Source organism: Fundulus heteroclitus, chromosome 5, assembly GCF_011125445.2.
Source record: "Fundulus heteroclitus isolate FHET01 chromosome 5, MU-UCD_Fhet_4.1, whole genome shotgun sequence".
Taxonomy (NCBI): domain Eukaryota; kingdom Metazoa; phylum Chordata; class Actinopteri; order Cyprinodontiformes; family Fundulidae; genus Fundulus; species Fundulus heteroclitus.
The window spans coordinates 5,729,970-5,754,143 of record NC_046365.1 but is presented as its reverse complement, the minus strand read 5'-3'; the positions used below and the strand labels follow the sequence as shown (position 1 = coordinate 5,754,143).

Sequence of the window (24,174 nt, the reverse complement as noted above, 5' to 3'; positions counted from 1 at the left end):
TGCCTCCTCCGAGTTGGGGAGGATGTACTGCCCCTAGTGGAGGAGTTTAAGTATCTTGGGGTCTTGTTCATGATTGAGGGGAAGATGGAGCGGGAGATCGACAGGCGGATTGGTGCGGTGTCTGCTGTGAAGCGGGTGCTGTACTGATCCGTTGTGGTGAAGAGAGAGCTGAGCCAAAAGGCGAAGCTCTCGATTTACCGGTCGATCTACGTTCCTACCCTCATCTATGGTCACGAGCTTTGGGTCGCGACCGAAAGAACAAGATCCCGGATACAATCGGCTAAAATAAGTTTTCTCCTTAGTGTGTCTGGGCTCTCCCTTAGAGATAGGGTGAGGAGCTCAGTCATCCGGGGAGGACTCAGAGTAGAGCCGCTGCTCCTCCACGTCGAGAGGAGCCAGTTGAGGTGGCTCGGGCATCTGGTAAGGATGCCTCCTGGACGCCTCCCTGGTGAGGTGTTCCGGGAACGTCCCACCGGGAGGAGGCCCAGGGGGAGACCCAGGACACGCTGGAGGAACCATAGGCCCGTTTACACTACATTTAAACTGCACAATATTCCTGAGTTTGATCCAGGGACGCCACATTAAATTGAATTGATTGAACTAAAAAAAAACAAAAAACGCATCACTGCAATATAGGTAGAGTCAGTACTAAAACCATTGGACTGCACTACGCTACCTTCGAGTGTATTTAGGCGCCCTCTTCTGTCCAGCCAGCAAATGTCAAGTAACATCCAAAAAATGAGATTGCAGCTGGTATATTTTCTCTTTCATGCAAATTATACAACATAAAAACAAACCAACGTGGCCAGCACTCATCTCAGCGTCGGACTCCAGCTTCAATGGCCCTCACTATCATTCCTGTCACTTCCACCCTCGCTGGATTAGTCTTTGCGACACAGCTTCTGTGTTTTTGATCTGCTGCCATCGCACAAATTACACTGCTATCTTTAAGTTTTTGTCTAATTTGTGTTTTCTCTGTATAATTATTTTAGTTACACAAATCTTGTAGATATATATGAAAAATAAACCCTTTAATTAAAAAATATTGCACTGAAAGTTTGTAAAGGTTTGTTTTAATGCATTTGCAGTGTAAAATATTTTTTGTCCTCTTATATTGATAATTAAGAGGCGTATTCTTGCTTAATTAAACAGTAATGCTGTGTGACAATATCTAAAAGGACCTACATGGTCCTCTTGTATGATCAATTAAAATGATAAGTTCAAGGATGATTGGAAAAACTGATAACCACCCCAGATGGGACTCGAACCCACAATCCCTGGCTTAGGAGGCCAGTGCCTTATCCATTAGGCCACTGGGGCTCCGCCTCCTCGCTTTCACACGCCTTTATATCTCACACACTGTAAACGGATATGAAGAGACGTATGATACATGCAGAACATTTTCATTAAAATGTATCGATTGGAAATATACTTGGTTTACGTCCGCAAAACGTAAATTTCTTCAAGAAAACTTTGATAAAACTAAAAAGGGGGAAAAAAGCCCCGAGGCACGTGGTTGCTAAGCAACATAAACTGAAACACTGAAAAGTGAAGCTCAACATGATAGAGACCAATTAAATTTTTCCGGCCTACAAAATACATGTCAACACGAACCCATGATTATATTTGGCTAAGCTGTGCTTGTGTTGGAAACTACACACTTGGTTAAGGGAGGATAGCTTACCACACACGGTGCAGCTATGAAGCCGCAAAGTCATATTAAATGTTAAAGTCGCGTATCTGGGACTTTAAGTTGAAAAGCTGTCAGCGGAAACACGAACTCGTGCCGTTAAAGTTCAGCTCCTAGCGAGCTAACATTATGAGATGCATTAGCTAATCTGTTGCAACGGATTGCATAGAAGATAGCGAGTTTTTCTTATGATATTGTAGGCCTTTCAGAGATATTCGGAAGCTATATTTGATATTTAAAAATAAGATATAACGTAATCAAGATTAGTCATATATTAGAGAGGCTCGGAGTTGAACCATAGGTGTGTTTTCTGTTACCTTAGTGATAAACAAGCCTTAGGCTACACTAAACTCTTCAAGATTGAACCCTCGAAATGGTGAGAAAACATATTTCCACAGCTTTATTGCCATTATGAAAACCAATCCGCTGCAGGTTACGTATTAATCTGGCGAAAACCTTACGGTCTCATTATGATCCGCTTTGTCAGATCCTCTCACGAGTGAAGCCGGCGGTGGGAGCACAGACAACGGGGAGCATCAGCGAGAAAAAGAAGAAAAACAAAACCAAGGTTCCTAGTTTGGAGGAGTATCTTCAGCAGAGAGACTACCTAGGAGCCTTAACATTGCTGGAGGTAACACACCTCACAGTTCTAACAATAATAACCTAAGCCTTCTCCCAAAGAGGTAGTAATGATCAGGATTATGTGTTTAACATGATGGTTATAGTTAAACTGAACTCAGCTTCTCCATGTAAAAGATCTGATGATCCAGTAGGTGTCTATCAAACTACAGCCGGTTTTGCAGAAACATTCATACCTCTAGAATTTTGAATACCCTTCTCACATAATAATCAGTTAGTGAAATGTATTTCTTCAGGATCTTATTTGAAACACAGAGGCCTGTAGTAACCCTGGAGGAGCTGCATAGATCCACAGCTCAGGTGGGAGAATGACAGGACAGCTATATTAGTTGTACACTCCACAAATATGTCGTGCATTAGAGTGATATAAACCCCTGTTGAAGAAAAGCCTAAGAAACCCGGTTTAGTTTGCCACAAGAGCATAGTTGAGCGTTTTGGACTACATGTAAAATGATATGCATGGCGGAAGACTAGGACGACACATCACCCTGAACACATCATCCCTGTGATACAACATGGTCATGGCAGCATCATGCTGGGAGGATGATTTGCTTTAGGAAAGCAGGAAAGCTAGTCAGAGCTTATGAGTGGATGGAGGGAGCTAAATATTGGACAATCATAGAAGAAAACTGGGGCGGAGGTTCACTTTCCTGCAAAACAAAGACCCTAAACAGGCAGTCAGAGAGACACAATGAAATGATCTACATCAAGGCATATTCATGTGTTAGAAGTGTCCAGTCAAAGTCCAGCGCTGAATCCTTTTAAGAATCTTTGGCAGGACTTACAAACTGTTGTTCCCAGGTGTGATCCATCCAGCCTGACTGAGCCTAAGTTGCTTTGCAAAGAACAATGGGTAAAAATGTCAGTCTTCATGTTCAAAGCCGTTAAAGGCGTCCCCCAAAAAGTTGATTGTCGAAAGTACTGACTCAGGTTGGCAGAAAATTGTGCAGTTAATTTTTTGGGGTTCTTATTTTAACAGAATTTGGAAAACCGTGCATGATTTTCCTTCTACTTCACATTTATATTTGATCCTGTGTGGGTCAATCACATACAGTTCCCTGAAAAAAAAAAACAGACTAAAGTTTATGGATGTGGAGGCAGAATGGGAACATTTCTAGGAGTCTGTACTTTGACATGGCACTGTATATGACCCCCCCCCCCCCCCCAAAAAAAATCCAACCCATCATCAAATAATAAACAAAGCTGTATTTTGAAAATGACCCAACAGTTACTAAAAATTTTACTTTTGATTGGCAAAGAACTTCGAATGAGCAAAATAATTTTGTTTTTCTTGCCTGTAAAGGATTTATTGCTATATATTTTAATCAGGCTCAATGCAATAGTTGTATTCAGTAAAACACAACCAGATAGAGATATATTTAGTTGTCTTGCTCGACTGTCTTTGTGCTGGTTATTGTTTTTGCTTTCTTCAAATTATTTAGTTTAATTCCCCGTATTGACTTTATTTTAGATAATTGACTATCGTTCTTATCTGGAAGGCTGCTGCAGCTGTTGATGTGTTGTGTCACGTTTAGTTTCAGAGAAGTGTCGGAGAGAAGGAGGAGAATGCGGACCTGTGGATTTGTTACTGCGCATTTCACCTCGGTGATTACAAGAGAGCCATGGAGGTAACTCCTTTTCGCCCGGGATAAGAGGGAACTTTTTGTTATCTGGGTATAAAGTATTTGAACAAGCTACAATGACGTCAAGTTTTCAGTGACTAAAATTATTTGACTGACTGAGTTTTTTAGGCTCTGAGTACATTTGTGTAAAAATGTGTACCGTGTTCTGACAGGAGTACAAATCTCTGACCATGAGGCCGGACTGTCCTGCAGACGTGTGGGTCTATCTGGGCTGTGCCCTGTTTTTTCTGGGCCTTTATAAAGAAGCTGAGGAGGCGGCATCAAAAGGTATTGACTTCAGCTGAACTGTGCTAGCTTATTACAATGCACTATGGTAATGTTAGCCTAAAATCAGTTTAAAGGGGCCTAGTCACGTACTATGGCTTAAAGAATTTCTATGCTCGTAGCTCTCTCTCGTTACATGCTAAGGTTCTCTGATTAAATGATCATGCCCTGTTGGCTTTTTATGTTTTATTTCACGTGTTTTACACTTTGTTTTTGCTCTAATTGTTAGTAAACAAAGCGCATTTGTGCATGTTTACAATAAGACCGTGTGACCAGAAGTACAGTATTGCCCATGCATGCAAAGAGTAAACAAGCAGAAGCAATGGAGCCCACAGACATGCATACGAAGTTATAAGGAAAAAATACAATCATCAGTGAATATTCTGTCTGACCTGTGAAAGGTAACGCCAGTAGAACTGGTTCGTGCTGTGAATCAGGTGGTTCAATTCCTCGCAGCACATGAATGAGGCGTTCTAATTACGCCACCATGCCACCCTCAATATGGCGGTGACGCTGACGTGCGACTCCATGGAGGGACGCACAGGCCTGTACCGGGTAAACAATGGCACCGGGACTGCCATTAGAAATCCTTAGAGCCACAAAGAACCTTTGCTGGTGTCTTTCATTGCTTTAGGGAACAACGAAAGAAATGTTTATTCAGACGGGCCTTTATTTAATGTGTTTAGTGTTTTAATTGCTTTACCCTTGTGAAGCACTTAAATATAATAAATACGTCTTTGAAAGGTGCTCTAGAAATAAATTGTACTTACTTAGTGGTTCCTGGGGTTCTCCTGGTGGATGACGATACATGGCCCCGCGTGGCAAGACAGTTCCTGGAGGATGAAAGCATTGATACCACTGACCGACCTCCATGCTACCCTGACCTAAATCCAATAAAACATCACTTGGACGTCATGTTTAGGTCCATCGACTCCACCGGGTTGAAAGCTCAGACTGTCCAGGAGCTCAGGGATGCCCTGGACAGGATCTGGGAGGAGATACCCAACACGGCATCTGTCATCTCATACGGAGCACGCCCTGACGTTTTCAGGCATGCATATAAGCACCTGGGGGCCGTACAAACTACTGAGGACCACTTTGAATGGTCTAATGACATTTCAGCAAATAGGACTAGCCTGCTGCACCAGTTTTTCAGTCTTGCTTTCTCTGATTTTGGATTAAGTCCTCGATGGGTTGATACATTTCCTTTTCATCAAATGATGTGGCATCCTTTCGTCGCTGACACACTATCCATATCAGGATGGAGATCCGTGGGACATGATCGTTCTTTATAGAGTAATATTGTAAAAAAGACCAATTCCCTTACCAATAAAATTGTGTTATAAACATTTGTGTCTGTAAATCTAAGTCTGCCAGACCCTCTAGAGGCGCCTTGATAGTGGGGCAGGCCCACCAACGTTTGTTTAAATAATGAACATCTGAAATCGCAGTGCATGCCCAACACGCTGTCAGTAGACTGCTGTGGGGCACAAATCCTCTGGCCCCAAGCTCAGATCGTCCAATCAAAATACCATAAATGCACGTGTTACATTTACATTCTGCTGGATAGTGTGCGACCATCTAGTGTTGGTTGGTCTTGCTAGATCGCTGAAGGATCGATGTGAATCTTTTCTGTTCAATAAATTAACAACCTGAGTGAACCTTTATTTCTAATTTTAGGCATAGAAATCAAGTTACATAGCTTATATAAAATGGCATTGGTTTATGCTAATTTATCTGTTTCACTAAAATTGATCAAAGTCAGGTTGTGTTAATTGCAGAAAAATGAGTTGCTGCTAATAGCTGTTAAGTTTTTGTGCCCCACTTAACATATCATGCCAGAGACGCCACTAAGGTTTGAAAAAAAAAAGAAGGAAAACAAACCCTTGAAAGGATTTGATAGATATAGAAAGATATGGTGGAATTTAACAAAGAATGACCAATTCTGAGCTCAAGAGTTAGATCAAAGTATCTTATCTGCATGAGGGGAACTGAGTGCACTTTAATTTCTAACGTGAAGTTTTACTTTGATATACATAACTTTTCTAAACCACTTTGCCGTTCAAACTGGAATCCTCTAACAGAGGACCAGTGCTGAGGCTTCTATAGAGTAGATCTAATCATCCCGTCATCCACTCTGAGGGTAAGGGGCCTTGGTGCTCAGCTGTGTCGTGCTCACTTTTCACATCCATTGTGCTTCTTCCACAACCAAACTTATCTGCTAAACTCCTGCTAAGCACCTCTTTCTTTACTTTGCCGCCCACATTGTCCTCTTGTTTAGCCGAGACCTGCCTGTCAGGTTAGTACTTTTTCCGGCCACTGTTAAAGGGGATTATCTTGTAATTCTCTCATGTGTGCTGCTGCCTTTCTTGGCCAAGTCACCCTTGTGAAAGAGGTCTGGATCTCAATGGGTCTGTTGTCTGATTAAATAGAGGTTTAATAGTTTTAAAAAAAAATCCTTTTATTTTCTATTCCAAAAAAGGTGAAAAAACAAGAACAGGACTGCAGTTGTTTTAGTTGAAAACGTTTTGATCTTCATTTTCTATTGCAGCCATAGTTAGCTCTGTCTAAGAACAGTCACTTTTGTTTGTTAGTTAGAGAGCCTTTAAAAAAAAAAAAAGGAATCTGAATCTGTCAAAATTAGACTCAGCAGCTACGACCGCGATGAAAACTAGAACTTGGTATTGTTCTAAGCCAGGAAAGCCCTGATCTTTGCACCACTTATCGTTTTATATATATTATATATATATATATATATATATATATATATATATATATATATATATATATATATATATATATATATATATATAATCTCATCCTGGTACTCTCCTCTACCACATCTATGGGGGGATTGGATGACATTGTACAATTATTTTGGTTTTAATAGCTACAGCTTTCATTGAAAACCGCATTTAGTATTTTTTTTTTTGCCTTTGATATGAAAATCTGTTCGATGATCTGAAACAATTATGTGTGACAGAGAAGCAAAACCAAAACAAATCTGCCATCTTGTTGATGGTCGGACAGCCGCTATCTCCGGGTTGATCACTAGATGTCAGCAAGCTGTTCCTTTCGTCTGCACCAGTTCATCTAAACCTACTCGCCTGACTAAACGCAGTTTCAGTCCATATCCCCTGTTCTCCACCAGTTACTGTTTGATATGTTTAGTTATGATAATCATGTCGTGTTAAGTTGCTGAATTTGTTTCCTCGGGGATATAAATAAGCAGCTGGTAAAAGACCTGCCAGTGGTGATGTAATTTCTATTTAAGACCTATTTGAAAATGCTTCTCAGTCACTAATGTGACTACTGGAAACAAGGGAGGGATGCCTGTTGATGAGTCCTGCCTTCATCCCCGTGAAGACCGCCGTGTTGCTTAAAATGTCCCCTCTCGTTCTCCGTAGCACCGATGTCCCCGCTCCAAAACCGGCTGCTGTTTCACCTGGCCCACAAGGTCTGACAACTCCCACAACAAATTTTCCTTACTTGTGCCTGATCGGTTTTATAACTCTTGTCATTTATTCAGTTCTAGATCCAGTATGATTAGACTAGTTTTTTCCCTTACCCAAGCATTTGTGTGACCCGTTCTGTTACACCGCGTCTCAGTTTAACGACGAAAAGAGACTGATGGGCTTCCACCAGAACCTGGAGGATGTGACAGAGGACCAGCTGAGCCTGGCCTCCATCCACTACATGCGCTCACACTACCAGGAGGCCATAGACATCTATAAACGCCTTCTGCTGCAGAACAGGTCTGTACTTTTGCTCTCCTGTCGCTCTGAGATTAGCTTCGCAGTCCTGCGGGGCTCCAAAAATCATCATGGCGGGTGAGAGTTTTTAATGCTCTAGTGTTAGACGTCATGTACTGTTGCACATCTTGGGCAAAAACAGTAATACATGGGAGCTGTTGAATAGACTCCGTCTAACAGGCAGACGCTGTACCTGCCCCGTCAGGGGTTTGTGTCCACAGTGGCTTGGTATTCACACCACTTAGACCTTTTCTGTCTTTGTCACCGCACAGCCACAAACCTCAACGCACCAGACCAACGCCCGACTAGTGGCAAACTTTGAAGCATCAGGAAACTGACTTCTGTAGGCAGTCGGTCGCACTGGATTGTTTTTAGGGGCATTGAATGAAATTGGAACGAGACTGCAAAAAGGGAACTAAAAGTAAGTAAAATTGTCTTGAAAATAGTGTATTTGTCCTTGATTAGAGTAGATAAATACGATTATCTGCCCATGGAATGAGTATTTTGATCCCTAAACTGAAATAATTAGACATACTGCACATGAAATAGTGATGGAGATGAGGTGTTAAGTTGTCTATTTTAATCTTATTCCATTGGCAGAACTTTTAAACTTGCCTGATCAAATCAAGGACAAATACAGTAATTTCAAGAACATTTTACTTACCCGTAGTTCCCTTTTTGCAGTGCAAACAGACATATATGGGCCAGACTTTTCAGATTTTTCTTGTAAATTTTTTTAGAAAGGAGTCCATGCTTTTAGGGCTAGATGGTGGTGCAGTTCTTTGCAATGCTACCTTCAAGTAATAAGGTCCTGGGTTCTCTCCAGAGACCCCAGCTTCCTTGCATGTTCCAAAAATATGCATTTTAGGTTAGGTGGCTTCTCCAAATGGCCATCAGGAGTCTGTGTGTGTGTTCATGGTTGTTCGACCTGTGCTGCTCTGTGATGGACTGGAGACCTGTCCACGGCGGACTCAGCCTCTCGCCCAACGATCGCAGGATTATGGAAGGATTTTTTATTTTTTTTAAATCTTCTTAATGTTATTAAAAAAACTACCTTAAACATGTCAGTTGTGTTAATTCATGTTAGAATCTCTAAACCTGACATAAATCAGTTTAATCAACATTTAATCTCTTGTTTTCCCTAAACACCGGGTTCCTTCCCCCTGACTGCATGTTGTGATTACAGAGACTTCCTGGCGCTGAAGGTGTACGTGGCTCTGTGTTACTACAAGCTGGACTACTATGACGTGTCTCAGGAGGTGCTGGCCGTGTACCTGCAGAACATCCCGGATTCAACCATAGCTCTCAACCTCAAGGCCTGCAACCACTTCAGGCTTTACAATGGCAAGGCAGCTGAGGTGCGAATGGGACGATCTTTTATCTCTTAACTTTTGAAGACGCTTTGAGGTGCAGCTAAACCTGGCAAAAGAAGTAAAAAATAAGTGTGTTGGGGGGATTATTTCTTTGCTGTATCAGAGAAGGCAAGCCTGGCTTTTAGCAGTTAGGGAGATTTAACCCCACACCATGACACTGTCTCCACCAAAAGCTGTTTAGCATTGACAGATCGGTGCTGTCAGGTTTTTCTGGATGTAACCCACACGCTCAGCTTTGCTACTTATTCCTTTTCTTAGTAAACGTGGCACCACTTTAAAGGGAACTCAACAGGCTTTCCAGCTAAACAAGATTTATGGCCAAGAAGAATTGTTACTGCAAAGAAATAAATCGACCAAACAAAAATGTCCATACCTTTTTTTTCTAGATTTATTAGCTGTTGTCTCTTAATCTAACAATATTTAAACACAAACCCTTATCAATGCTTTATATATCTTTTATTAAAATGAATGGTTATTGTAAGTAAGATAAAGTAATCAGTCCTAGCCACAGCTAAATCAGTAGCTGTTCCTTTGAAATGGTCATGGCCGGTTTTATTTTCTGTCACGTTTTCTCTCCTAGGCTGAGCTGAAGAACCTAATCGATATCTCCTCCTGCTCCTTTGAGTTTGCTAAGGAGCTTATCCGACACAACCTGGTAAGCCTCCCATTATCTCCGGCTGTGAGCGTGGAGGACTGTGCGGATGCGTGCAGCAGGGCCTGCACTTCCTCCCTCTGAATCCCCCCGTGTGCTGCAGGTGGTGTTTCGTGGCGGGGAGGGTGCGTTGCAGGTGCTGCCTCCTTTGATCGATGTGATTCCGGAGGCTAGACTCAACCTGGTCATCTACTATCTGAGACAAGGTGTGCACACACCTCATTGCCATGTTGAAAGAAGATGCCGAATAGTGGATTTGGTTGTTTGGGTATGTTGGCTGGAGAAGAATAAATGTGATATAGCTATTAAAAAATAAAAAGAACGTGAAACAAACGGTACAGGAGATAAAATGTCAAAAAGGTGCTGGCATCTGGCTCCACATCCATTTTAACCCAGGATGCGGCTGTCTTTGTAGCAAAGCAGCTGTCTTCAATGCTGACTTATCATTCCTAGTTTTCTTTCAGTTTCAACCTGCCAATTCAGAGTTTGACTGATTTAAGGTTTTATTTCTGAGCACAGTAACACACAGAAGAAAAAATGTGCTGCAGGTCATTCGATAGCAGTAGTTGTTTTGAATCCAGCAGTAAATTAAAGCTGTAAGCAGCATTGGGCGGGCTTCGCTCCTCAGCGCCACTCAGTCCCGCACATCGGCACTCGGCGGTACCGTAAACCAGCCTTGATTTTAGGTTCAGTTTGGTCAGTTCAGCTCTGGCGAAAAGAAAGATTTGCCTAAAATCCAACCTTCCTGATGGAAGTTGTGGTCACTCTTTGTTTGGTGGCGAAGGGTTAATGAAGATTTCCTGTGGTATTTTGAAAATGTCATTTGAAATGATCAGTTATTAGACGAAGTTTGAAAACTTCTACAGACTCATGGAGGGTCATTTAGCACAGAAACCTGTGACTTTGTTCTCAGTGAGCGGGGCTATAGCGATGTCTTGGATGTACCATACCAATATGTTGAACATTTGTTCACAAGAAGGCACAAAACATTCTGGCTGGATCTGATGGTGCATCAGGGTGATGATGCAACCAACAAACATTTTACCTGTTTGTTGGTTGACAAAGACCTTTCATATTAATTTTGGAGCCAATCGGATCATATATGTGTGATTCAGAGCCAACCGTATGAAAACGGTGAGATTAAAAAATGTGCCACTCTGCCACTGCAAATGCTTCAGCCAACAGTTACTGTTCAGAGTAGGATTCAACATCACCTTGTTCTGTATCATCATAAACATTTTGAAGCTTTTATGAGTCAGATCCTAAAAGGAGGACATTCACCAGTGAAACAAGCCACGCCTTGGTCTAAGTGGGCGGAGCTAAGCAATGTCAACAAACGACCATGTGGTTGTGTTGAGCACTGGGGTCCGTTCTTCGTACGTCGCTAACTCAGTTAGCAGGATTTCATTGTTGACGATTTGGCATGATCTTGGATCGTTTGGTTCTTCGAAAGACTTCCTGCACTTGTTGTCATAGCAACAAGTGCGCCAGCTTGAGCCTGCTCCAGAGCAGGCTTATTTCATGTAAACAAGATTAGATCACGGCTGTATTTTGGAGGAGATAGAGAAGTCTGTCGCAGCCATGTCCATTTTTACGACTGCAACCTGTTGCGGAAGGTGCAAGAATAATTTGCAGAGTTTTTCGAATTGATCGCGTATTGCGCAATAGACAGGATCCTTTAGTGCAGCGCAACAGTGTAATTGTAGAGATATTTTTCTTTGTGGCTGTTACAAAACAGACAAGCACATCATTTAACAGTGGCTTTTAAAGAGGAAAAAGTGGTGTTGGAGCCATAAATCTAAAATATTTAAGTTATTTGTATGATGGTTTGCTTTTTATTTTTATCCTATAGTAAGAAGATTTGTTCGGGCCATTTTATTGTGAAGTTTAGTTTACTTTGAAAGGCTTGCTTCCTGTCGAGCCGTATATTGTATTAGAAAAAACTATGGATGGATTATCAAGCCACGGAGCAATACAGTTTTACTGTGTAAACTGTGGATGACTTGGAAAAGGAAAATTTAAATTTTTTATGGATAAAGATTTTTTTTGTTAAAATTCCCAGTTTGCACGTGTCACTTACTTCCCGTGTCTAAGGAATGACACTGAAATTTGGATCTCTTGACATAACAAGTGTCTTTTTAAAATAAAGTATAATAATTAAAGGCTACCATTTTGTAGAATATTCTTGTATTTCACTTTTACTTTTCCCCATGATCTAGTGGGTCCTGTGGAGGCTCTGATATAAAAGAACAAAGTAAATATGAAATTATTAAAATGCAAAAATTCATACTGTAGAAAGTGATAGAAACATCTACCATGGACAGTATTTACGCATTAATTTGTCTGCTGCTTTTTGCCAGCCCTCTCTCTTCGCTTTAACACATTTTTTGGTGTTTTAATTAATGACTCAAATTCGGCATAACCTTCCATTAAAAGCTCATGTTCTGCTTGGGAGAAAAAACTGTGGGCGTTCTTTGGCCATGCTGAACAGCCAATAGCAGCGTTGCTGATCAATGTTTCTACTATCCATACATTTCCCCTTTTAAACAAACGCATGAACGCGCAGTTGTCTCAGATAACTCAATCCAGCCATACTAATAGTAAACAACAGGTGTGTTGGAAGAACCCAATTAGCCGGATCAGGATTAGCCGGATGAAATCATCTTGGATGTCTCATTTGATCTTGGATGTTTTAAGCAACGTACGAAGAACGGACCCCTGGTCTGTGATGACACCCAGAAAGACTGGTGCAACTCAGAGTGTGTGTGGAAGTTAAAGGTTTTAAAGCTTGGCCACGCCCACATGCTTTAACGCAGCAAAAATCTATTAAGAACTTTTGACCTTCAGTGGCTTAAAACTGTACTCATCTTGTAGTCATTTAGAAGCGTGTAAGTCAAAAGCTGTAAGAGAAGTTGCCCCACATATAAAGTGTGAAAGACACAAAATGGTGGCTTTAATCCAAAATGGCTGACTTCCTGTGGGATTTAGATCAGAACTCCAAGAGACTTTCTTGTAGGTCTTGAGATGCTACATATGTATTTTTTCACTAGTACAAACGTAGAGCGAGTTGACCCATGGTGACAAATGCAAAGTTTCACAAAGGGCTGAATTTTCTGCAAAGTTTGATGATATTTTTTAAGCATATGCAGGCTGCCTAAAGCCAATTCATTTGAGAGGAGAATAATAAGTCCTGCGATCGCACCAGGTCTTCGCAGCGTTTTTTTCTGCTTGGGCCTCAATAAATTAATTACGAGATAAACCCCTGTTTATGCATCAATGCAATCATTTTAAACTTTTTTGTCTAACCCTTATGAAATACAAAATGGCGTAAAAATACATGCTTTTGCTTGATTCAGGACTGAATTTGGTGGTAAATCTGAGTTTGATTTGTCACCGTTTTCCCCAGATTTCTCAGTAGTTCACCTTAAAATCAACACGCAGAGTGGATTGTTGTTTCAAGACAGCCAAACTATTGGTGCATCTCCACTGGAATTATGAGACATTTGGAATATTTGTTTTCATTATAAACCATCTCTGCCAAACTGCTCTTCAAACGTTATCCTTTTCTCTTGTTTCTTTTTATGCTGCAAAAAGCATTACATGGGGTGTGTACACCTAAACATCCCCTAATCTGTGCTAGCTGAAGGGTATATCCTATCATCTATAACTATCGTCAGCCATCACGTGTATTGATTAGACATGAAGTTGTTGGAACAGAAGAGAAAACGTGGGCATCGACATTCATCTGTTTTATATTTGCAGATGATGTCCAGGAAGCTTACAACCTCATCCAAGACCTGGTTCCCATCACTCCTCAGGTGACAAATCTCTTAGAAATGATAACAGCGTTCCTTTCTAATTGTTTGCTCCTCTCTTATAGTCAGGAATGCATCAATTAAACCCACTGAACAAATGATAAACACAGTTAATACAGTCGGTGGATGAACATCATCCCTAAGAGTTTCTGAAATAATTTACTTCACTGCAACAACGGAACCAAAATGAAGTCACATTTTCTTGAAATGAGTGCATTTGTCCTTGATTTGAACAGCAAGTTTAAATCATCTACCAATGGAATAAAATTTTTGCATTTAAAATGGGGACAACTCATCTCCATCATCTTATTTCAAGTGTAGCAATTATCTTATTTTGGGGGTCAAAATGTTCCATTGGCAGATACAATTATTTACCTGCTCAAATCAAGGACAGATACACTAATTTCAAGAAAATGTTACTTAATTGTCAAAAACTGTCTTGTCAGTTAGGTCTGAATGTATCTGAGTGACGGCCGGAAGTTGACATCATCAGGATGTCTTGTTTTGAGCTTTACTTTTGTATTTGAACCATTTTTTCTTCTTTGGGATGCTACTGTTATGCAACATTCAGCTGCAATGATTCATTTATTATGGACCTCGTCCAATGCACACAGGGGAAAACTATACATACAGGCTGAAATATGAATATGATCCATAAATAACATTTTGCTACATGTTTCTTGGCAAGTTGCACCTGAACTTCATGCTTCTGGCATCATTCTTAGCTGGATATTCGACCCCTCTTCTGAACCGAAACGACAGGACTCTTTTGAACTTCTAGACATGAATTTTAACCCAAATCCACAAATATTCCATGTGTTTGAGACCGTTGCCGGTAAAGAAGCTCAACGTTATCCTGCTATATCCATTTCAAAGCCTGTGCTGAAAGGTCTTTTTGATAACTGACCTGTTGGAACATCGTGATTGTATTCCCAAGTTTCCACCGTCTGGCTTCCACCACCATGCCAGACAGCTGGAGCGGTATTCTTTGGTGTGACTCTTCCAAGCAAGTGTTATGACCATAAAGCTTTCCTCTGGAATGCAATTGTCTTTTGTCTGAGGGGCAAGTTTGGGTGAGATAGTTGAAAGGCTGTCGGGCGTTCCAACCAGGCATACATCCTAAACTGGTTTGGGAAAAGATAAAGCAGAGTAACGTCAAGCTTCCAACCTCAACCTTATTGAAAATGCGTGGACATCGCTTTCCTGCCAGCTAACAGTTGATATGAGCTCTTAACAATGTTGCCAGCAAGCGATGTCCATTGCGTTGTTAGAATAATACCAGGCCCTTTTCTGCAAACATTTGTCGGGATGTATGTATATATTTGAGCCTGTATGTGTAATATCAACCCTGTGGGGATTGAAGGACAATTTAGCAGCCGAGTCAAAACGTGCATTTAATTCTTGTTAATAAAACTTGAGTGAATTTTAATATCTTTCCACTCATAAAATAGTTCCAATGCATCAGTAAAAGCCCAAAGGGATAGTTTTTCTTTCTCATAGCTCTGAAGCCTCTTTTAAATGATAGATCATATAATTCTCACTGATTGTAGCTCCGTGTTGCAGGAATACATCTTAAAAGGAGTGGTAAACGCGGCTCTCGGACAAGAAATCGGATCGGTCAGTACTTCTGATCATTCCCAGAGAGTTACCTGTCAGTACATGTGACCGCTTTGCGTGTGAACCGACTGTGAGTTCCCGCTCTTGCATCTTGCAGAGGGATCACCTGAAGATTGCCCAGCAGTTTTTCCAGTTGGTCGGCGGCTCAGCCAGCGAGTGCGGTAAGCCAGATGAAATTGTCTCCAGTATTATTTTTGAAAGGCGGAATGTGCGAGCAGATTTTTTGCCCTCCTTTGCAGATACTATCCCTGGCAGACAGTGCATGGCCTCCTGCTTTTTTCTCCTGAGACAGTTTGAAGACGTTCTCATATATCTCAACTCTGTCAAGGTTGGTACAGTGTCTGTGTAGCTGTGGCGAGAAGCGGGAGAAAGAATTACGGATGATGAAGTATCGCCTTGAGAAGCACATTTATTCATGTCTGGTTTCCTTTTTTAACACCGTTTTACGTGCGACTCTTTGTTCTGCGTGTTTAGACAGTTGTGTAAGCGGTCCTGTTTTTCAGGGCTACTTCTACAATGATGATACGTTCAACTTCAACTACGCTCAGGCTAAAGCAGAGCTGGGAAACTACAAAGAAGCCGAGGAGGTACTGTGATTCTGCCTTTTGCCCCGGCTGATTGGCGTCGCTGCACGTTCCGTACTCATTTGGTGTTTCCTTTCAGGTTTTTCTGCTCATCCAGAATGAAAAGATCAAGAACGACTATGTTTACCTCAGCTGGCTGGCTCGATGCTGTACGTATAGAAGAAATGTTGATGATGGCACACTTGATCTGAAAAATGCAGAGCTTTGCAAAAGCATTCAAGCCCCTTGAACTTTTTCACATAAAAAACATGAACTTAAATTAAAGCTCTTCTGTAAGCACATTTTAGACTATGTAGGGAAAACAGCAAAGGTTGGTAAGAAGGACAGGGGTGGTTCTGGACAGGGGCCACCAGGGGCCTGTGCCCCTGTTGAACTGTTCCTGGCCCCTGTTATGGCTTCTGTTCTAAAAACATGATGTTAAATTTCTCAGGATGATAAATGCTGACAAAGATAACATGACTGACTGGTCATTTGGATCAGTTGTATTTTTTCCGTTTATGTTTTACCCAATAATAAAATAACAAAATAATTAAAAAATAAATATAAAAAAATAACAATAATTAAAATTTAGCTGTTTCACGTTAAGCTCCCGCTGTATTGAGAAAACATCAGGGGTCTGCAACCTGCAGTTCCAGAGCCACATTTGGCTCTTTGGCTTACTTAATATTTTAAACAATGAAATGTTGACCTGTTAAGTTCCCCCCCTACCCCCCCCCCCCCCCCCCCCCCAATCTTTTGTTCTGTGCCCCTGTGAAAAAACACTGGTCAAAGGAGCTCTGGTCAAATGAGACAAAAAAAAAAAAATCATTATTTAGGCTTGCATGCAATTCAATTCAATTCAATTTTATTTATATAGCGCCAAATCATGAAACATGTCATCTCAAGGCACTTTACAAAATCAAGTTCAATCATATTATACAGATTGGTCAAAAATGTCCTATATAAGGAAACCAGTTGATTGCATCAAAGTCCCGACAAGCAGCATTCACTCCTGGGGAACCATAGAGCCACAGGAAGAGTTGTCTGCATTGTACATGGCTTTGCTGCAATCCCTCATACTGAGCAAGCATGAAGCGACAGTGGGAAGAAAAACTCCCCTTTAATGGGAAGAAAAACCTCCGGCAGAACCGGGCTCAGTATGAACGGTCATCTGCCTCGACCGACTGGAGGTTACAGAAGACAGAACAGAGACACAACAAGAGAGACAAAAAAGCACAGAAGCACACATTGATCCAGGAATCTGTTCTACATTAGATGGTAGTAGCAGGTGAGCCGTCTTCTCTGGATGATGTCACAGCTAACAGAACGCCAGACCAGGTGTACCTACTATGAAGAAAAAGAGAGAGAGCAAAAAGTTAAAAGCTGACAACAGTCATTTCAATGTAATACAATGCAAAACTGGAGAACAGTAGAAATCAGTAGAGTGAGAAAATTAGACCCTGATGTCCTCCAGCAGCCTAGGCCTATCACAGCACAACTATAGAGATAGCTCAGGGTAACATGAGCCACTCTAACTATACAGAACTCTGTGTGGCAGAAAACTAACATGTCACAGGAGCCTGAACGCACCGCCCCCCTGGTGAAACATGATAGTGGCAGCATCATGCTGTAGGGATGCTCTTCTACAGCAGGGACCCTCAACATAGATAGATTTTGGGCATCCCCTAGCTGCATTAAGACGATGACGCAAATTTTGCCCGCCAGCACCACCGGTTGACATAGATGGAAATTTTCAATCTTTAATAAGAGCAAAAGATATTACCGACAAACTTAAACCTTTTTTATAATAGAAAACATTAGAAGCGACACAAAGTACTCGTCTTTTAATAACTACACTTTCCCTGCTGTCTTTGATTTCACAGTCAGTAAAACCACGTCTAGCCAAAAGTCGTTTGCAAAGTGGACGCCTTTCTTTTAATGAGGCAAACGTGCAAAAACCCTTTGAAGTTTTGGATCTACAATGGTTTACGTGCCCGTTCCTACAGAAAAATATCACTACTTTATTTGTTTAATTAAAGCATCGCATGCAGAGTTTAGTTTTGAGCAGAAAATGAAAAGCACATACGTTTGTTTGTGATTTTAGTTTCATTTGTTTCCGATTGGTGATTTTAGTTTCATCATTTGTTTGGCCCACAGATACTTTTGATTTGACAGTTCAGGCGAGAATCAAGACATTTCTGGACACCACTGGTCTACATGAAAGCTTATGAATGTGTCAAAATGGTCCAGTCAAAGTCCAGATGTAAATACATTTGAGAATCTGTGGATAGACTTGCAAATTGATGTTCTCTGGCATTCCCCATCCAAGCTCACTGAGCTTGGGATGTTTTACAAAGAAGGAAAAGTAGCACAAATTCAAAGCTGTCGCCAAAGCTGTCAGAGACACACGCAAAAAGCCTCTGAGCTGTAATTCTAGCAAATTTGGTTCTAGAAAGTTTGGACTCAGACGGGCTGACTGCAGACCATTCTGAAAACCTTGTATGCTTTTTCTCCTGCTTCACAATTTCATATCCTACTTTGAGTGTGTTTGTCACATAAAACCCCTGTAAAATGCACTAGAGTTTGCAGATATGAAAAGATGTGAAGAGGTTTAATGGATATGAACCAATGTGAAGGCAGAAAAGAAGTATTAATTTTGTCTAGTAAAAAAAAACAATAGGACATCAGTTCACTTTTGATTTGGTTAAATTGCGTTTTTTTCTAATAAACATTTAATTGAAAAAGAAGGAAGTTGAAGGTAGGAAATACACGATCGGTGATCCTTTAGTATCAGCGTCAGCACAACTGCGCTGATAAAGAAGCGCCCTGAGGCTTTTAACCCTCCCACTATCAGGGACCAGAACCCGCCCTGAGCAGAACATTGCTGTGTGCCTACAGTAAATCCTGTACAGAAATGTCACACTGTTCAAAAGCTGTGATTGGATTGGAAATGTAATAACCGAGCAACTTTGCGAGTTTAATTACCAGCACGACGCGGCTGTGGAACCAGATCGTAAAAGCATTTTATTGATGTAACATGAAAGTTGGGCTGCCAGCAAACTGATAGAAAATCAATGTTTAACACGTCTTTTCAGAAAGACCTGTCATGCCTTATTTAGTTGTCTGTCAGATGTTTGCCTGTGTTAATATTTTAGTGCAGCACCTGTATCTTTATAATAACCATTTTTGTTAAGTCTTTTTTTTTTCTTTTTAAACTCCCCTTTATAACCCAAGAGTCAAGCGGTTTGGCCCGTTGCCTGCAAGCGCGGTAAAATGACCCCATGTATGCGAGACCTGACTCAGATACCTTTAACTGAATGGGGAATCACAACTGAGAGCTCCTTTATGCTCGTTCACTGTGGCTTGGATCTGAATCCAACGCCGCTGCCAGGTTTCTAGCCTCAGGCCTGCATCGAATTTAGGCTGTCTCTCACTCTGCTGATGTTACACTCCGCAGCAGGAAGGGAAATCTTCGCTGAAGCACTTTTCTTCCCCTTTTGGTCTAATTTACCGCAGTAAAAGCTCCTCGTGGCCTCCAACGTTTCCCAAATATGAGTCTTTGTAAGCTTGAGGATGTCTGTGAGCGATGGGAATGTTGAACTCGCTGATCTTGTTCCCGTCAGACATAATGAACCAGAAGGGCCAGCTTGCCTGGGAGCTTTATCTGAAGATGGGCACCTCTTCGGATTCCTTCAGTCTGCTGCAGCTGATTGCCAACGACTGCTACAAGGTAACATCCTCCTCTGTCCTCTACCTTCTCTGTGCCGCTTGTAATTAATGAGAGCCTCGTCAGAGATACTCTTCAAGTTCTCCTTACTGCAAGGTCAGCCGCTGTTTTAGCTGAGCTTTAGCGTCTTGGCCATTAGTATTTGCTCCAGGTGTTGGCAGGAAACAGTGAAAGTCCATCCAACGAGACCAAGGTATTAAAAGAAAAGGTGTAAAATTGAAAGACCACTATAAAAATATTCAGACTAATGTGATCAAGGTGCTAGAACGGAAAACAGGAAGGGCCAAGAACATGGCATCGAAGAACGCTACCTGACAGGTAAACTCCTACCGGTGTTTTAGCTCTTGTTGCATGGTTGCGTGTTCTTGAAAGCATTCATGGATCAGTCCCCCTGCGGCTTGTTTTCATCTCAGTAACGTTACACCAGACCTCATTTCTCTGTTGTGCTTCCAAAGTCCCAGGCTGGATTGTAATCTTTCTAGGATTTTTTGATTACTAGCAGTTTTTCTACAGGCTTAGGCTCATTTTCTGTCCTTTTCCTTTTAACCTGTGTACGACTGCGTTGTGTTTTTACAATCCATGGACGAGCAGAATCACCACTCATTCAGTCATTTTACTTTGTTCGGAAATTTTTTTTTAAATAGAACACAAAACGATAAAAAAATACCTAAAAATGTAAAAAGATATTGTTGTAATTAAAGGCACACCTTTCTTTTTCCAGCTCAGACAGACGGAAACAAATGGTTTCATGATTTGATCAATTACAATTATTACTTTATTGTATTTCCACTGGATTTTACATTGACTAATTTTTTTGATACGTACTCATAAACTCTCATATAAACTCTCATAAAACAAGTTGGCAGATCAGCTCTGCCGGGGAGAAAGCCTTCTTACGCTTCGGTTTTTTCCACCACTGTAAAATTCTAATCACATTAAAATCCAGAGTGGTTGTGGAGCATATTATCATGAAGAGCTTGATTTCCTGATGACACGCCTTTTGCTTTGCGGAGCGGTCCATTATTTTCCTGAAAACTGACTTCCTTGGCATGGCAACAAAAACATAGTTCTTGACCAATTCTTCTTAACCAATGCACAGTGTTGTGAGAAGGAATTTGTTCCCCTTTGAGTCATTTCTTTGTCACACTTAAATGTTTCAGATCATCAAACCTATTTTAATATCAAACAATGATGACCTAAAGAACTACAAAATGCTGTTTTTAACTGATTATTATATTCATTAAGGGAAAAAACTATCCAGGCTAACCTAATGACTGCTTGTTCCACTCTTAGCAGGAACAGTTACCATCAATAATTTGCAACAACTGCAATGAGTCTTTAACATCACTGTGGAGGACCTTAGGCCAGCTCTTCTTTGAATGAATGAATTTATTTCAGACAATTTAACAAATTTAACACACATTTAACAAATATTAAATAAATCAATTTCAGAAATTACCACATAATAATAAAAAATAATCAATTTAGGAAATTCTTCAACCAAGCACTACATAAAAAAGTCATTGATAAACATTAAATTTTCTGTTCCAGTTCAATTAAATCATTTGAACATAAATAGAGATGAGATAAACAAAATTTTCCTATAAATAAAATATATCAGGTATATTTACCCTGATTTCTGACATTGATTAGTGATTAAAGTTACCAGCACTGATGGATCTTTGAACAATTGTTTCAGCCACATCTGGTCTGGAGTATGAATGGCCTTTTTTAAGGTCCTGCCACAGCAATCAGACTTTAACTAGGCCACTCCAAAAGCTTAATTTTGTTATTTTAGTCATACAGAGGTGGCCTTTATAATGTACTTCAGATCAATGTTCTGCTTCATAGCCAAGTGTCTATAAGTTATGGCCATGAACTTGTCACTGGACATTCTTCTTTAGGATGTTCTGGTGGGGCGCAGAATTTGTGGTTCCATTTCTCACTGCGCAGACCTTTCAAATAGTTACACTTTTATCTCTCCGTACCACAGAATATTTTCCCAAAAGTGTTGGGGGTAGTTTTTATGGTGTGTGTGCACGCGCTACAGCTCGCATTTGGACTTTTTTGTTGTTCTTGGTCAGCTGTGGGTTTTGCCTTGAATCATGAATACTGAGGCAAGTGAGTCCTGCTGTGTTTGAAATATTCTTCTGGATTCTTTTGTGACCAAAGGACCCAGGCTCCAATCATGATAGGTCCGCCCTTCCTGGGAAGGTTTACCGCTGTGTCATGTTTTCTCCCTCTGTGGTTCACTGAAAGCCTTAGAAATGGCTTTGCATGTCAGTGATTCTTACCTGTAGAAATTGTGTAAGTCATTGCTTCCTCCTCCGGGTCTGGCTGTAACCAGGTCTGGGCGTGGCTCGTGAAATTAAATTTAGATTTCCAAAAACTGCCTCATCACAGACAATTCTTGATTCAACAAGAGAGATCAATTTCACTCAGGGCCAGGTTGAGTTGAAAGCTGAATTTTGTATTTATGCAGATTATCTTTCTTTGATAGTAAAATCTGTTTTATCTGCTGAAACATTTAATCAGAATCATCTTTGATTTGGCCATGATTGTATTTACAATGAAGGAATTAGACTTTGGTTACAGCACTCACAACGTACATACATTTGGTGTACATATTTAAACTGTTTTTTTAGTTTTTTTCTATGTAGAGCAAGGAAAAAAGGGAGGTTTAGGTGTGACAAAGGAGCTTAAACAGAAGGAATGGGAGAGGTACTTGCTCACAGTGGTACTGGATTTAAAACTAGAGAAAAAGAAGTCAAAACCCAAGAGGAAACCTTGAAAACCTCCCCTAACCCTTGATCAGTATTGTGTTCACCCTAGAAGACTTAAAAAAAAAAAGACTTCAAGAAAGCATTTCTTGTTTAGGATAATTAGGATGAACTGATGGATGACTCCAAAGTTTGCATTCTGTTGTGTATTTAAGTTCACATGCTTATAATCAAAGAGTTTGTAGACCAACTGATGGTGACCATGTGTTGTTTCAGATGGGCCAGTTCTACTATGCTGCCAAAGCATTCGATGCTCTGGAGAAGCTGGACCCAGGCTCCAATTACTGGGAGGGAAAAAGAGGGGCATGTGTCGGCATCTTTCAGCTCATACTGGCAAACAAGGAGCCCAAGTATGTTTTTCTCTTCCTTCTGCGCAGTGATTTGGAACGTGATTTTATCATCTGCCATTCTCTTGCTGGAATGGGGGTTTCGTCATTTAAAATAAACATGACAAATGATGCATTTTTGATCATATCTTGGTTCCTTACATATCCTGTTTGTTCTCCAGGGAGACGCTGAAAGAGGTTTTGGCCCTCCTGCGAAATTCAGGAAACCCTCAGGTTGAATACATTATCCGGATTCTGAGAAAGTGGGCCAAAGACAACAGAGTCCTCCTCTCATGACACAGACAGAAGGCTAAGTGTGTCACCTGAATGGATCTACACCACGAAAAGAAAAATGGTCTTTTATTTGCTATAATGTAGTGATTTGTATCAAACACATGCACATTTTAATTGTTTTTTTTTTCTCTGTGTAATATAATTTGTAATAAAATATGACTATTTTAATGTATTTTTTTGTCTGTAATATTTTTGTTCTAATTTAATTTTAGAAAAACATACAAGAAAACTAAAATATCTCACAAGTGAAACTGAGGAGAGAGGCAAACCTTCCTCAGACGGATGTCAGGGACATGTAGATGGCTAGAGTGTCTGAACCTTTGCCTCACCTAGAATGCACATTTTTGTTTATCTTTTTTTATAAGTAAAACAAGCTAATTTCTGTTGTTTACGTGCAATCAAGTCAGTTTTTTCCCATATATAAACAAAAAAAATAGACTGACAATAACGTGCTCATTTCTTAATAAAGAATATTCAAAGTGATACCCAAAATCTTTCAAACGGCTGTATATGATGAAGTTGAAGAGTAAATACCTAAAGTCTGATGTCTTGGGTTCAAACAAAAGAAGATGACAACTCTTACATGATTTATTTTGGCAGTTGTGGCGTTTTAACAACTGAGCGAGTTTAAAGAAACTTTAAAACATCAGTGGGAACTAAAAATTTAAATGTCAGATACCTTTCAGCTCAAGTTAAGATGGTGAAACCCTCATGCAACCACTGAGTTTCTGCAGTAGCCAGATAGGATGTTCTAACTTCCAGGGCACATAAGGAACTCTACTTCTGAGTGTGACCAATCACTTAAAACATTATCTGAATGTGCCAGGAGCATATCTGAGCCCTGTAACATAGCTTTATTTTACATTTAGTGCAAGGTTTATTTAAAGCATTGTTTTTTTTGTTTTGTTTTTTTTTATAAATTTATCAATACAGACATTGATAACATTAGTTTTCTGATGTGCCTGCAGATACGTCCAAATCTGAAACTAAGAATTGAGTCTGGGAGGACTTGCCACCTTACAAGGTGGATTAAATGGAC

At 40.6% G+C, this 24,174-nt stretch overlaps 1 protein-coding gene and 1 non-coding gene across 2 annotated transcripts; one reads left to right on the top strand and one right to left on the bottom strand.

Annotated features, from left to right (window-relative positions):
* Positions 1-1,247: 1,247 nt before the first annotated feature.
* On the bottom strand, positions 1,248-1,320 carry trnar-ccu. The gene has a single exon. It is a non-coding gene; the product is annotated as a tRNA-Arg (tRNA).
* A 457-nt stretch (positions 1,321-1,777) lies between these two features.
* On the top strand, positions 1,778-23,307 carry ttc26 (tetratricopeptide repeat domain 26). The gene is made up of 18 exons (XM_036136775.1): positions 1,778-2,066; positions 2,178-2,321; positions 3,865-3,957; positions 4,125-4,239; positions 7,644-7,693; positions 7,846-7,991; positions 9,175-9,346; positions 9,942-10,016; positions 10,117-10,219; positions 13,776-13,831; positions 15,392-15,445; positions 15,543-15,606; positions 15,685-15,773; positions 15,949-16,032; positions 16,109-16,178; positions 19,632-19,738; positions 22,732-22,865; positions 23,024-23,307. Exons 1-18 carry the CDS (start codon positions 2,064-2,066, stop codon positions 23,136-23,138), a joined length of 1,674 nt encoding a protein of 557 aa, XP_035992668.1. The 5' UTR covers positions 1,778-2,063; the 3' UTR covers positions 23,139-23,307.
* Positions 23,308-24,174: the final 867 nt, after the last annotated feature.

Excerpts from the sequence above, each read along its gene's own strand:
- ttc26 (XM_036136775.1), top strand. Across the intron at positions 3,958-4,124 it reads ATTACAAGAGAGCCATGGAG|GAGTACAAATCTCTGACCAT; the intron begins GTAACTCCTTTT and ends GTGTTCTGACAG. Across the intron at positions 10,017-10,116 it reads AGCTTATCCGACACAACCTG|GTGGTGTTTCGTGGCGGGGA; the intron begins GTAAGCCTCCCA and ends CGTGTGCTGCAG.